At 47.1% G+C, this 12,545-nt stretch overlaps 1 protein-coding gene across 8 annotated transcripts in view; it reads right to left on the bottom strand.

The window, feature by feature from the left end:
* Positions 1-4,375: 4,375 nt before the first annotated feature.
* UBE3B (ubiquitin protein ligase E3B) overlaps positions 4,376-12,545 on the bottom strand; it is a 36,321-nt gene continuing 28,151 nt past the window's right edge. For 5 of the 8 annotated variants that reach the window (XM_073313119.2, XM_073313121.2, XM_073313120.2 and 2 more), the window contains exons 25-29: positions 11,163-11,221; positions 9,174-9,356; positions 8,604-8,715; positions 7,847-7,939; positions 4,376-7,262 (exon numbers count right to left, since the gene is read on the bottom strand). In XM_073313119.2, the coding sequence (XP_073169220.1) occupies positions 7,071-7,262; positions 7,847-7,939; positions 8,604-8,715; positions 9,174-9,356; positions 11,163-11,221 (639 nt within the window). In that variant the 3' untranslated portion in view covers positions 4,376-7,070. Of the gene's footprint in view, positions 7,263-7,299; positions 7,504-7,846; positions 7,962-8,603; positions 8,716-9,173; positions 9,357-11,162; positions 11,222-12,545 lie in introns of those variants that run through there. The other 3 variants (XM_073313125.2, XM_073313126.2, XM_073313127.2) reach the window with 3 other exon arrangements.

The raw sequence follows: 12,545 nt of genomic DNA, 5'->3' as shown, positions 1-12,545 counted from the left end.
CTCCCGGCACATGAGTCTTGGGGTGCCTCGCACCAACGGTGCTCCAAAGCCTGGGTAGTCTTGCCATAGGGGGCAACACCCCACTCAGCCAAATGAAAGTAAAACAAATGCACCTTCACCCCAACCTGCTTCCAGCAAAGGAACACGCACTACCAGCAGCACCCGCAGGTTGGCAGCAACCTGGTGGGAAGATCCACCTACGTGCATAGCACCTCGCATGGCCTGGCTTAGCATAGCTCCCGGAGCAGCAGCTAGAGTTGCAGGATTAGCACTGGGGCCAGTGAGCAAGGGCTCAGGCCACCCACCTATGCAGTGTTTTATTGTTCAGACAAAGGACACACCACCCTGTTTGGAGATTTTGTTCCTCTACCTTGGGAGCAGGAAGCCATGAAATGCCTAGAACAGAGCAGGAGCAGTTGGGGATTTTAGCTTAGGCAGCTGTTGTAAAGGTTCTCTGCTGGAGGGAATAATTGTAGTGATGAACAGAAGGAAGAGCTGACATCCTTTGCTGCTTGGCTTCTCCTGCACTAGCCCAGTCAACCAGGAAGGAAACCAAAGTGTTCCGACCTCTCTTCCTGGACCTCATTGATTTGAGGTGATGACCCAGACCAAATCATTCATGCAAAATTAGCTCAAAGCCCACACACCTCGTGTCCGTCCGTAACGGGCATCTGGCAGCTGCTGTAGGCAATAGCTGAATGTGCGCAGACATTCAACGGTAGCTGAGCTAACCTACGTACAAATAGCTCATAAGAGCAAAGGCTCATAGCTTTATAAATCCCCTGCAGTAAAAACTTGACCTTAGAAATAAGATTTTTACAGCCAATTTGAGGTGCCACTTACCCAAGCAGGGCCATGTATCATTATGAACCAAGCGCCTTATAAATCTGACTAATTAATTACTCCATGCAAGCTGCTAATGTAATTCAAAAGTCATAATTACATTCCTGGACAAAGTGAGCAAACCTAAAATTAAGTTGCAGGGGATTACATGGCTAGGCTTCAATGCAGCAAGGAGCTGGCCACGAAGAGCAATGAGGAAGCTGAGAGACACAGGATGGGGCCACATAGGGCAGAATAACCAAGCTGTAGGCTGGATACTACAGAGCCACCTTAACTTTAAATACCTCCTAACCAACTTCATATTCTGAGTGCACGTTTGGCTGTCATTCAGTACAACAGGCTGAGCACTATACGCAGCAAGGAAAATACAAACACAGCAGAGTAAGTCTGTCCCATGAGACCCACCAGAATCCTGAAAAATTAGGCTAAGGAAAATGGCATGGGGATTTCTGACCTATGGGCTAAGCGGGAGCATCAGACTAGTCCATGGGAGGCTCCGGACAGAAGAGACTAGCAGTGTATGGGGAGGGGAAAGCTGCATCACCCTGGATCCACCTTCACTCCCCACTGCACAGATGTTAATCTAGATAGCTCTTTGCAGCTTGCCTTCCCTCCCTGCCCCCATGGCAGGAACGCCCTAATGGGGCAACTGGAACTACAGCTGGCTGAAAATTTTCCAACTGAACAATATGCTGATTCCATAAAATGGAAATATTTCATGGCAAATGTACAGCTTGTCCCTTTTGTCAACAAAATACCATTGAAACATTTCCCTTAGACTCGGTCCAAGCACTGTGGTGTTTTGATTTTATAAGGCAGATAATATACAGATAAAAGTCAAAACATTAAAACGCAGCACTCCAACAAAGTCCTTTCGATATTTCCAAAACTCAACTTCTGCTGAAATTTAGTTTTGTGGGAAATTTCAAAGTTCGGGTTTTGTGTCCCAGTGTGGGACGAGATAACGTTACAAAGTGTTGGAATTTCACAGCATGGAAATTGTGCTTTTTGACCCATTCTAGCTGGAAATCAGTCATGGCAGCAACTCTCGCACCCAGGGCTACCAGCGCAGGGAGTAGGTTGCTGGGCCACGTCTCGTGCATCCGCTTCCCCAGCAAAGCTCAGCTCTGAGAGCACATCCCTGAGCCAACAGTTGATGCCCCAATGCCAAGCAGCATGTAGCCTACTAGGGAGTGGGGGGAACAACAGGAAGGGAACAGGAAGCAAAAATGGGGGGGGGGGGGGGAGAGGGGAAGAATGGAGAAGAAAAACAAGAGAGAGGAAAAGGTAGTCACAGCACATGGGGGCCCCCTGAACACTGCCCAAAGTCCAAGCCCCCCTGCTCCCCGCCCCCCCCCCCCCGCAAAAAGGGTGGGACTCACAGGAGTAGATCCATGGAGGCCACATCCCAGGGTCTTTTAGTCACCGCACCCCTCCCCCCCCAACACACACACACTTGTACAGCAATGGAGGAGGTGCCCATTTCATCTGGGATGTGTTTGGGTGCTAGAACAGGGATATGTGGCTTCCACCCTTTTGAGTGACAGGGAACATTTTACAAAAAGGTCTGTCCATAGATTTTTAAGGCCAGAAGGGACCACTGTGATCGAGTCCAACTTCCTGCGTAATTCAGGGAAGTCCTATGGCCTCCCTGCGTGGATTCCTGCTTGAAGTCCAGCAGCTGGGGTTGAACTAGAGCGGACCATCTAGGAAAAACATCCAATCTTCATTTACAAATATCCAGTGATGGAAACTCCACCACAGCCCTCGAGAAGCTGTGCCCATGGTTAGCCAGCCTGGTTTCCCGTCTGAATTTGTCTGAACGGCCAGGCGCAGTGGAGGCTGTTCTTTACCGCTTGTGGTCATTAAAAATCCAATGGTCTGATTTGTAACAGTCCAGGCATTAACCCCACTGTCTTGGCCAGTAGCCACGGTGGATATCCATTCCATTGACCACTGTCCCTCTGGATGTTTCAATTACTTACAGTATTCCTCACTGCCTGTGCTAACCTGTGCTGAAGTGCTGCTGGGCCACTTAGCCAGCTGCTGTTTCAGCGGAGGGTCATGAGTTTATAAAGCGGTTGGGGATTTTTTAAAGAGAGGAAGGATGGTTGTACACAGCAGCTGCGGAGTTGGAGTCAGGGGCACTGGGATCAGTTCAGTTCCTGGCACTGCCAGAGACTCACTGTGTAACCTTAGGCAAGTCACTTCAACTCTGCGCCTCAGTTTCCCTGTTACATGGGGATCAATAGTTTGTGAAGTGCCCAGCTATTGGAGTGACGAGGGCCAGAGCAGAGTCAAAGGTAAGTTAGTCAAATAAGGCACACAATCAACACATGTTATTGTGGCCGATGAGGCATGAAACGCAGCATGGGTTGGTGCTGGTGCTCGCAGGCCTGCAGATCTCTGGCCTGCGCAGCAATGACAGGCAAGCGATAGTTTTGCTCAAGGCATGGCTGTTTCTTGCCAGCTCTCTGCCTTTGACACCATTGGAGCATCTGCTGTGGGTGTCCTTTTTGCAACTTCTTACTGTGCCATATGCCATAACGTCAAAACAATACCATCTGCACACAGACTCAGCCCTCTTTCCAATTTCTGCCCTGCCTCACCCCCGAAATGGAACAAGTGTTCCCGTGTGCCAGGTTAGCTTAGTGCTTAGGACTGACTGCAGTGCAGTTAGCAATAGCCAAGGGGTTTGTGCTGTATCATACCATGGCAGTGAAGAGCAAGGGAAAAGGAGCCTTAGAACAGCTCTTGCTGACTCTTGGTAAGGTCCGTAAATGAAAAGCTATGTAGCTTTCATACACTGCCACCTAGTGGGCCAAAAATTACTTATACAGTTAAAAGAACAGGAGGACTTGTGGCACCTCAGAGACGAACACATTTATCTGAGCAGAAGCTTTCATGAGCTGTAGCTCACGAAAGCTCAAATAAATGTGTTCGTCTCTGAGGTGCCACAAGTCCCATACAGACTAAACACGGCTGCTCCTCTGAAACCTAGTATAGTTAAACGTATGGTACAAAAGGAGGCACAGCTGTTCTCTCTCTCAGAACGAGGCTGTTCAGAGCCAGGCAAGAGGAATTAGGCAGTGTAAAAGCAATTGGTACCTTTCAAGTATTCCCTGTTGTTCGCTGCACCCTGAAGCCCCATGAAGGCTGCAGGCAACTCCCCATGATCACTAGTCTGTTGGGGGAACAATTACATACCTTGAAGCCCTCTGAAAACACTCTGGTTCCATTCATGTCTACCAGAACATGATCTGAATGGGTCACCTGCCCCAGCAACCACGGACTCCCTGTGTGACCGTGGGCATTCTTCTGCCTCTGACCCAGTCTTAAAAATGGAGTCAATGCCTTGACTCTGTGCTTTCTCTCTCTTGCCCCCACAACCTCCACCAGCATCAGATCTCACTGCAAGTGTGCCCATGTCTATAAAACATCTGTCTTTGCCTCAAGCAGAGAAAAATATTTGCTGGAGCATTGCTCTGACACAAGAGAGGTCTGCCCCCAAAGAAAGAAAAGTCCCCAGTGGTATTATTCAACATGTCAGGTTTATTTAATATCTTTCTGCATTTTTGACACATGGGACGTGCCAGGATCTCAGGACCATCAAGTCTTATCTATAGAAAAAATAAACTCAATCTCCTATAGCAAAACCCTTTTCCCTCCCCGCACAGAACATACATGCAAAGTACAGACATCCAGGGCAGGACTCGTCACATGTTCATAGCCTTCTACTCAATACAAATGTAATACAGCCTCTCCAAGTCATTCAGAAATCAGTTACTTATGAGAAATGCTATCGTCCATATAGCCATCAGGGGGTGTGTAGTTTATTACACAATCACAATTGATACACTACCTACAAAATTATAGATTTAGTGTCTTGTATAGTGCAATATTTCCAAACTTTAAAGGAAACTTAAAGGGGAGCAGAGATTTGTTGTTTAATAAACAATTTCAGGCTTGTGATCTATCTGGACACTGTTTATCTAAGAAAAAAGACATTGCGTCATATCTTAAGCTACAATAAACTGTTACAGGTCAGTATCATGGCCTTTCAGTCTATACGATGGTTAACAAGTGTTAAGCGATCACTTACACACAAAATCAAAAACGGTGTTTACTGCTCTAAGTTCTCCGTATTCACTCAACTTAGCAGACATTTTTTCCTTCTTTAATAGATCAGTCCATTCCTACAGAATAGAGTTCACACAGAAAAAAGTCCCTAACACAGGAGGATTTGAGATGCATTTTCCAGCAATAGTTCTCAAGTAGAGAAGGCTTATTTCCTTGAAATTCACCTCGATTAAAATGAGAGATCAGAAAACATGTCGGGCATTCGAATGCTCTTGTTTGAGGGGTTCCGGCTGGGAGCATTTTCTGGTCTTTCTACTTTCTGTCTCCCACCAAGGACGAAGAGGACCTGCCCAACACCCTGGGGACCATTCTGGTGCTGAGATTTGTGCTAGGCAAAACACGCCTGGGTTTGGATTCCCTGCCATTCATACCTATTGAAAAGATCCTGAAGATGAGGTAGCCTTGCATTGTAGCATCTGCTGCTGGGTGATGCGCACAGCGATGCTTTCGTTGGATCCGCCTAGGTATTGCAGAGAGTAGGATTTGTTAAAATCACAAACACACACACCCCTCAAACGCTAAGAGGAGGAAAGGAAGGTGAGGGGGGAAGCCGGCAGCCTCAGCACGAGGGTCGCAATAGGCAGAGTGAAGAAGTTAAATAAAAATAATTATGTTCCTGAACATTAGAGCAGACTGTGCTTTCCAGAAATCCACGCAGCACAGGGAACACCTGAGAGAAAGCAGCGTCCTTTCTCGATGGAACATGGAGAACTGCTGGGCTGAGGCAGGATCCACACTGGCTGTAAAATGGCACAGGTGCAAAGCAGCAGGCCTAAACGAGGTGTGACAGGACAGTGTCTGTATTTCGTCATTAGAAAAGTAGAAATGGCCAGCATGTGGGAATATCTCTCTCTCTCTCTCTCTCTCTCTCTCACACACACACTCCCTCCCTCCCTCCGGAAAAAGACTCTTCATAACCACCAGCTAAAAAGCTGAATGCAGCAGTTGAGCACAAGCTAATAAAATAAGGCCAAAAATATTAAAAATAAATAGTTTGGCAAGCAAACTTCAGTGGGCTTTGGAGAGGCCAAGTCTGGGTTGCAAATGGGCTAAAGAAGAGACCTCCATAAGGGAGAGAGACAGTAAACTTAAATATGAAATTTACATCTCTGAGCAAGAGGCGAACTTCCCAGCGGAAGCCTTTTAAAACGGGTTGTTGGCAGCTTGATGCATTCCAAGCATTAAAGATGAACATGGAAGATGCATTTAATGACACTGACAGAGTTGAACACTATACAAGTGCCACTGTGCTTCCTGGTCACTTGTAAGATGAAAGTAAAATAAAGTTAAACCTTGTTCTTATTTGCTTAAAAGCAGAAAGCGGTCCCTCCCTCTCCTCCAACACGCAGAATTGGCAAGGAGCCAGCAGAGGTGCAACTGGACTCTGCATTCCAGCCTCTGTGTCTGTTCTTTGAGCTCCTATTCTACAGCACTTTGAAACGGTCTTTGAGAGCGGAGGGTTCATTTTTCTGCCAGTGTTGGCTGTTGCTTCTAAACTCGGGCAAGCAGTTTGTTTTCACGGGAGATGAGCACGCCGGCCTTGCCTCGTGCACAGGACCTCAGGACGTCATCACTGCAAAGCTTTACCGGAGAGAAGGAGCTAAGGAAACTGTCAGAGTCAATGCAGCAGACTGCCAGCTAACCTACTAGTACTTCAGTAACATTTCCATCAGCGCCTTACTTAGGATGGCCTCCACCCAATGAAAAAGTTCGGCCATCTCCTAGGAAAGGGGAAAAAAAACCTCCCGCACGACAGCAGCTAGCTTGGACTCCACTTCACAGCCCAAGCACGCTGTCTGCCGGATCCAGACTGGGGTTTTCAATGCTACTTTAATGCTCTCCCTGGGTTTGATTTTAAATAATAGTTTACATGACGACAAGCGTATTGGATGAGACCCAGCACTTCCCTAGTGCTGCAGGAGAGCCTAGGCAGATCCCACAGCTGCCTAGCCCAGGAGTTCTCCTTGTGAGCCTCTAATACCATTTGCATATATTTGTCTCGGAGCCGACCCACCCGCTTTGCACGAAGGGCCGTGTGTCCGGTGTCAGCTAGCGGCTCTTGGAGCCGATCCCAGGTGCCAAAGCAGCTACGAGAGCTCAAAGCCTGTGTTCATGCTGATGGCATAGCGCAGCTTCTCTCGCAAGATGCTCTTCTTGCTGTAGTTGGGAAGCTTGAGCAGGTTAAAACAAGTAGAAGAGGTGGGGAGCCGGCCGCCTGGCTCTTTCTTGCGTATGGTGAAGAAGCCCCTTAGCACGCTGCCCAGCGTGTCACCCGTGTCCTGAGAACAGAGGGAGAGGCAGGTTACCTCTGGCAGAGCACTGTGCAGCGAGTCACAGCATGAAGGAGGGAGGCATTACCCTGGTGTAGAAGTGGAGACACTGAGGCAGGGTACACAGGGTAATACACAGTAAGCCTGTGGCGGAAGCAGGGGGAATCAGAACCCAGTAATCCTGTCTCTCAGGGCTCCGTCTAGCACTAAGGGGTAACTTCTCCTGGTGAAAATTCAACCGGGATTAACCCTGCAGAGGACACAAAACCCAACAGTAGCAAAGACTCAGGAGGAGAGCACCAAAGTCAAGTGACCCAGCGTGGCTGCAGACCACAAGGGGAGGTACTAACCTGCAGGCAGGCAACAGGGGCATGGGGGGAGCTGAGTGCACCACACTAAAGTGAGTATGTTTTCATCTCGTCTCCTGAACGCTGTCTGAAGGACACTTTCTACGCACTGGAGCTTTCTAGTTGCTGCAGGGAAGGGGTGGAAGCAGGGCAGGGATGGGAGGAGCTCTGTAAAAGGCCTCAGGAGGGGATCTCCAATGCATAAAGCTTGGAGAAGTGCTATTCAGATCCATTCTGGCCGCGTACCTGATCATCTGAGACTTCCACGCAGCGAATGGAGAAAGGAGGCTTGAGGTAGGCAAAGCCCAGAAGCGGAGGCCGGGAGCAGCTGGTAACAAACTAAAAGAGACCTGATTAAAGACTGGCAATTGTTGATCATTAGAGTAGCATGGCTTGGAAACTAAAACCAGACGTGTCTTCTAAAGGAACTGTTTGCTCATTGCCCTGCACCATTCAGCTGGCTTTTCTAATGATAAATTGCATTTAAGCTACTCTGGGAGTTGATGTCTGCAGCATTCATTCCCCACCGCAGGTTACAGCGGCTCCTCATCAGTCGTTCCTCCCCTGAGACAAGTGGCGATAACCAAGCAGGATACTCTCCTCAATACAAAATCATTTAAAGGAACCCTCCTTCCACTGGAGTGTGGGGAACAGGAGGGTGTCAGAACTCCAGGGCTCAGGTCTTTCATTGTTCTTTCTGCCACTCAGGCCATGTCTACACTTACCGGTAGATGGCCTGCAATCGATGCAGTGGGTGTCGATATAGGGGGTCTAATGAAGAGTACGGGAAATCGACAGGAGAGCGTCTCTATTCACATAACTGGAGTGGCATAACTTAAGTTGACTTACCGAGGTAGTGTAGACAAGGCTTCAGAGGAAGGGGTTTATGAGTGCAAAGAGCAGTTTTGCTTGTCCAGATGATAATGGAAAGATGACCAGCACCCGCCCCGCAAGGCGACAGGTCGGGTGCACTCTATCAGGAGCGGAGCTAGGAGACATTTACCTTTAGAAACATCGCTCTCTCCTCGGGGCTGAAGTCATTGGCTAGGATGTCCCAGAGCCAGATAATGACCCTGTGACTCCCATGGAAGCCACCATAGTATACAGTGTGTTTCCTGAGGAAGGACAGAGAGCAACATGCTTACACATCACTACACCAGACAGCTCACAGCTTCCTGCTTATTGAATGGCTGCATCACACTATAGACAGAGCTTAAATCCACAGCTTAATCACAAAAGGAGCTTGAATTGCTCATGTTCCCTGAAACCTACATCCACCCTTTATTGCAAACTTCTTCAAAAGCATCGGAGAGGGTAGAATGAAAGTCCCTCTAATCCTACGGTCCTGTACTGGCTCCCGGGAAAGACTCTTCCCTTGCTCTATTTGCTAGTACTTCCTCCAGTCTCGTCTGAAATGACATCCAGTTTGTCCCATACCTTTTAATTTGAAGAAGTTAATAAAAGGCTGGAATGGAGTTAATTTCCATGCACCAAACCTCAGAATAACATTGCTATCTAACTGCATAACTGGCCTGTTGGATAGTAGAACCAGGTGACTGAATTGCTCACTTACTTTAAGTCCTCGAGGTCAATTTCAGCATTGTCACCAGATATGAGCCGCTGTAACTCAGGTGCAGAAAACATCCGAATCCATTCAGGCTTAATTATCGACCTGAAGCCACTAATGAGCGCAGCCGTCTGACTTTTTATCTGCGTGTGCATCCGAAAATGAGCCATGAGGTGGATGTAGCTGATTCTGTCCAAGGTAAGGAGAGGGGAAATCAGAGGCACCAAGCAGTTGAGAACACTCACCACAGTAGCACTGGCCTGGCACTTTTCTAGTTTACAATGCACTGCCTAAAAGGAATGCGGGGCCTGATCCAGGGCTCACTGAAGTCGATGGAAAGACTCATGACCACTGACTTCAATGGGTGGTACACCAGGTTCCCAGAGCACATTTCACTCCTATGGGTGAGCAGGCACAAAAAGATGGCGACTTCTTCCAACTCAGCAGCTTCTGTGCAGAACTCTCCACAATTCTTTCAGCCAAATGACTGACACCCAAAATCGTTTCATCTGGGTGTCCGTGCATACCCTGCAGAAGCAGGGTATTTGTACAGTCTTACAGCAGCTGCTTTCCCCCATCCTGTCGGGTCTGACAGCCCTTCTCAGCACTGACACAGGGCTTCCAATAATCCTGAGCACTTATAATATGCACATGGTCAAAGCACTCATCATACATCATCTAGTTGCTGTTAAACAGCTCCTTAGAACTACTGGGTTTATTTATTTTTCATAAAAACAATTTTCCTACAAGCACTGTAGATTCCACAAGAGACTCATAGGACAAATATAGCCTGCTTTGGAGAGCCCTCATTTGGAGCCCAAGGGATCCAGATTTAGCAATACCTTGAAACAGGAGTTTTCCGAGGTGCATTAGTTAGTGAAGGGGGGGAGGGAGGGGTCTGTTTGAAGCACTGTCAGAATCCACCAGAAACACAATCTCTGCAGATATCCAGCCAGCCAGCCATTTTACTTACATTCCCTCCCCCGCCCACATTAGACACCAACCCTCTTAACTTGGCTACGTTTCTAACCCAAGCGAACTCAAAGACTACGACAAGAACAATTCTGGATTTCCTCCATTATTGCATTTTTCCCCCCCAGTTTTCTTTCCCTAGCCGCCTCTGTGTGTTTGTTCAAAATTACGCGTGTAGTGAGCAGAGTGACACACGGGACTTTTGACTTGCTTCCTGACCAGCCTTCTGACAAGCAAAAAGATATTCCTTTCAAATGGGAACTCACTGATCTGATCTCAGAGGAAGACAAAGATTGGGGACACGCAATTGTAAAGTGCAGCCGAGGCAGATGAGTCTTCAGGTTGGACACAGCCCTGACTTGCTGTTAAAGAGAGCACGCTGCAGATTAAGAGTTTAGACACACATCTGCATAATAGAGATTTAACTGGTGAAGGGGGATGGGGATTGGGGAACAAAAGAGGTGGGGAGCTTGGTTTTTAGGCTTTCACAGCTGACATATCTGATAGCCAGCTTTAGATAGTTATCTGTGAAAATAGCTCCAGGGCTCAGTGTCTCTTCTGATTTCCTGTGTCTAAGCACCACTGTCTACTGCATTTGAATTCATCGCTGCATCTTCTGAAGAACAGCGTTTTATACAACTGCCACATGCTATCATTCTGAGAGAATCTGTCTGCTCCAAGGTGTCTTTGAGCATCTGTGCCCTCTGTGCTCAAGACCGTGTGCCTGAATTGCTTTGAATCCATCTGTCTGTATCTATAACCATCATTAAATCCCTACGAATATCACGGACTGTGTGCCTTTGACCTCAGAAGTGCTGTTTCAAAAAGTAAATTGTCAATTCTTATTTTGCAAATCGAATTGAATACAATTTCTGCCAATGAAGTGTAACCAGTAAATTCTATTAAGATATTTATGGGCTCTTTCTACTCCAATCCATCTCAATCTATTCCAGATGCAAGCCCAAGGAACCAGAATGAAGTATTTTACAGTGGTGACCTTACAAATCTAATTGCCATACTTACTTATTTTCATTGGTAACAGGAATGGTCTTCCCTCCAGGAATAAGTTCATGGCAAACAAGCTGAGGGAAGAAATGATGATATTGCTAATTAACTGCCTGAAAACTTCACTGGACAGAGAAGCCTTTCAGAAGCTGGGACTTATCATAAAATAATTACCTACTTTTACAATAAAACATTAGGATTTAAATGTTAATCAATCATCCCGTTTCTACTCCCACTCAGCGTTTCAGTTCAGTACAAACACAGAAACTGAACTGTAGGGAATTTGCCAATGGAGCTAGCTTGTCACCTTTCCTCCATTACCACCCACCATGAGCAACCCACACAAAACACAGTCAAGAGAACCTTAAGGTGAAAATCGAAGCCATCAAAAGCCAGGAAATGAGCCACCTTAATTCCAGGATCACACATTTTTCTGCAGGTCCCTCCTCTCATTCAGGCCCTGCTCCAAAGCCCAGGGAAGTTAATAAAAAGACTCCCATTGAGTTCTGTGGGCTTTGGATTGGGCCTGCAAGGCACAGGATGGAAAGGATTTGAAGAAGAAGGCTGCTGGTCAGCATTTTTTACCCTCCATAGTCACTGCCTGGTCCAATGGCTGGTCTACCCCACACCAGGCAGAGGACAAAAGAGGGACATTCCTCTCTCTTTAGGCTCATCCCCACAGCATCTGGGAGCTTCACATACTCTAAAGAATTTATCCTGGTCACACCCCGAGGAGGTAGGGAAGTATTATCTCCATATTAAAGATGGGGAATGGAGGCAGAGAGTGAATAAGGGACTTGCTCAATGTCACACAGGGAGTGTGGCAAAAGGAAAGAACCAGATCCTCCTGGCTCCCAGTACAGGGCTTTAACTTCAAGAACATCACCCCTCTTCCAGCAGACACCCAGTCTCATTCACAACACGTCACACAATGGCAGAGAATGAGGCAAAGATTCTCAGGACCCCAGATGGATTCATGAAACACCCTGCCTCATTCTCTGTCCAACGTGTAAAATGAATGAGGCCTGGGTCTGGTGGAAAAAAAAAAAAAAGGTAAAAGATCATGTAATAAGACTTTACTATAATGCACTCAGACAAGGGGGCAGAGTTAAGGTTATGCACGCAACCTTAACTTTGTTGTTTCTGACTTCCAAATACTCTACTTTGTAACCTTAGGTTCATTTAATGTAGGGATTTTGTATGGCATTTCCTATTTTTTAAAATAAGAAAAAACAAATTAAAAAATTCAATCGTGTTCAAATATTTGCTAGGCAGCAGCAGAGCACTCTGTACTATGCAACAGGCACAAAAGGCCTCCTACCATGCACACCTTTCCATAGCAGGTGGAAGGAACAGCGCCCACCTCCTTCCGCATGCACCCATCTACCTTCTCTCACGCTA

Source organism: Lepidochelys kempii, chromosome 15 (assembly GCF_965140285.1).
Source record: "Lepidochelys kempii isolate rLepKem1 chromosome 15, rLepKem1.hap1, whole genome shotgun sequence".
NCBI lineage: Eukaryota > Metazoa > Chordata > Testudines > Cheloniidae > Lepidochelys > Lepidochelys kempii.
This window is presented reverse-complemented; position numbering and strand designations above follow the sequence as displayed.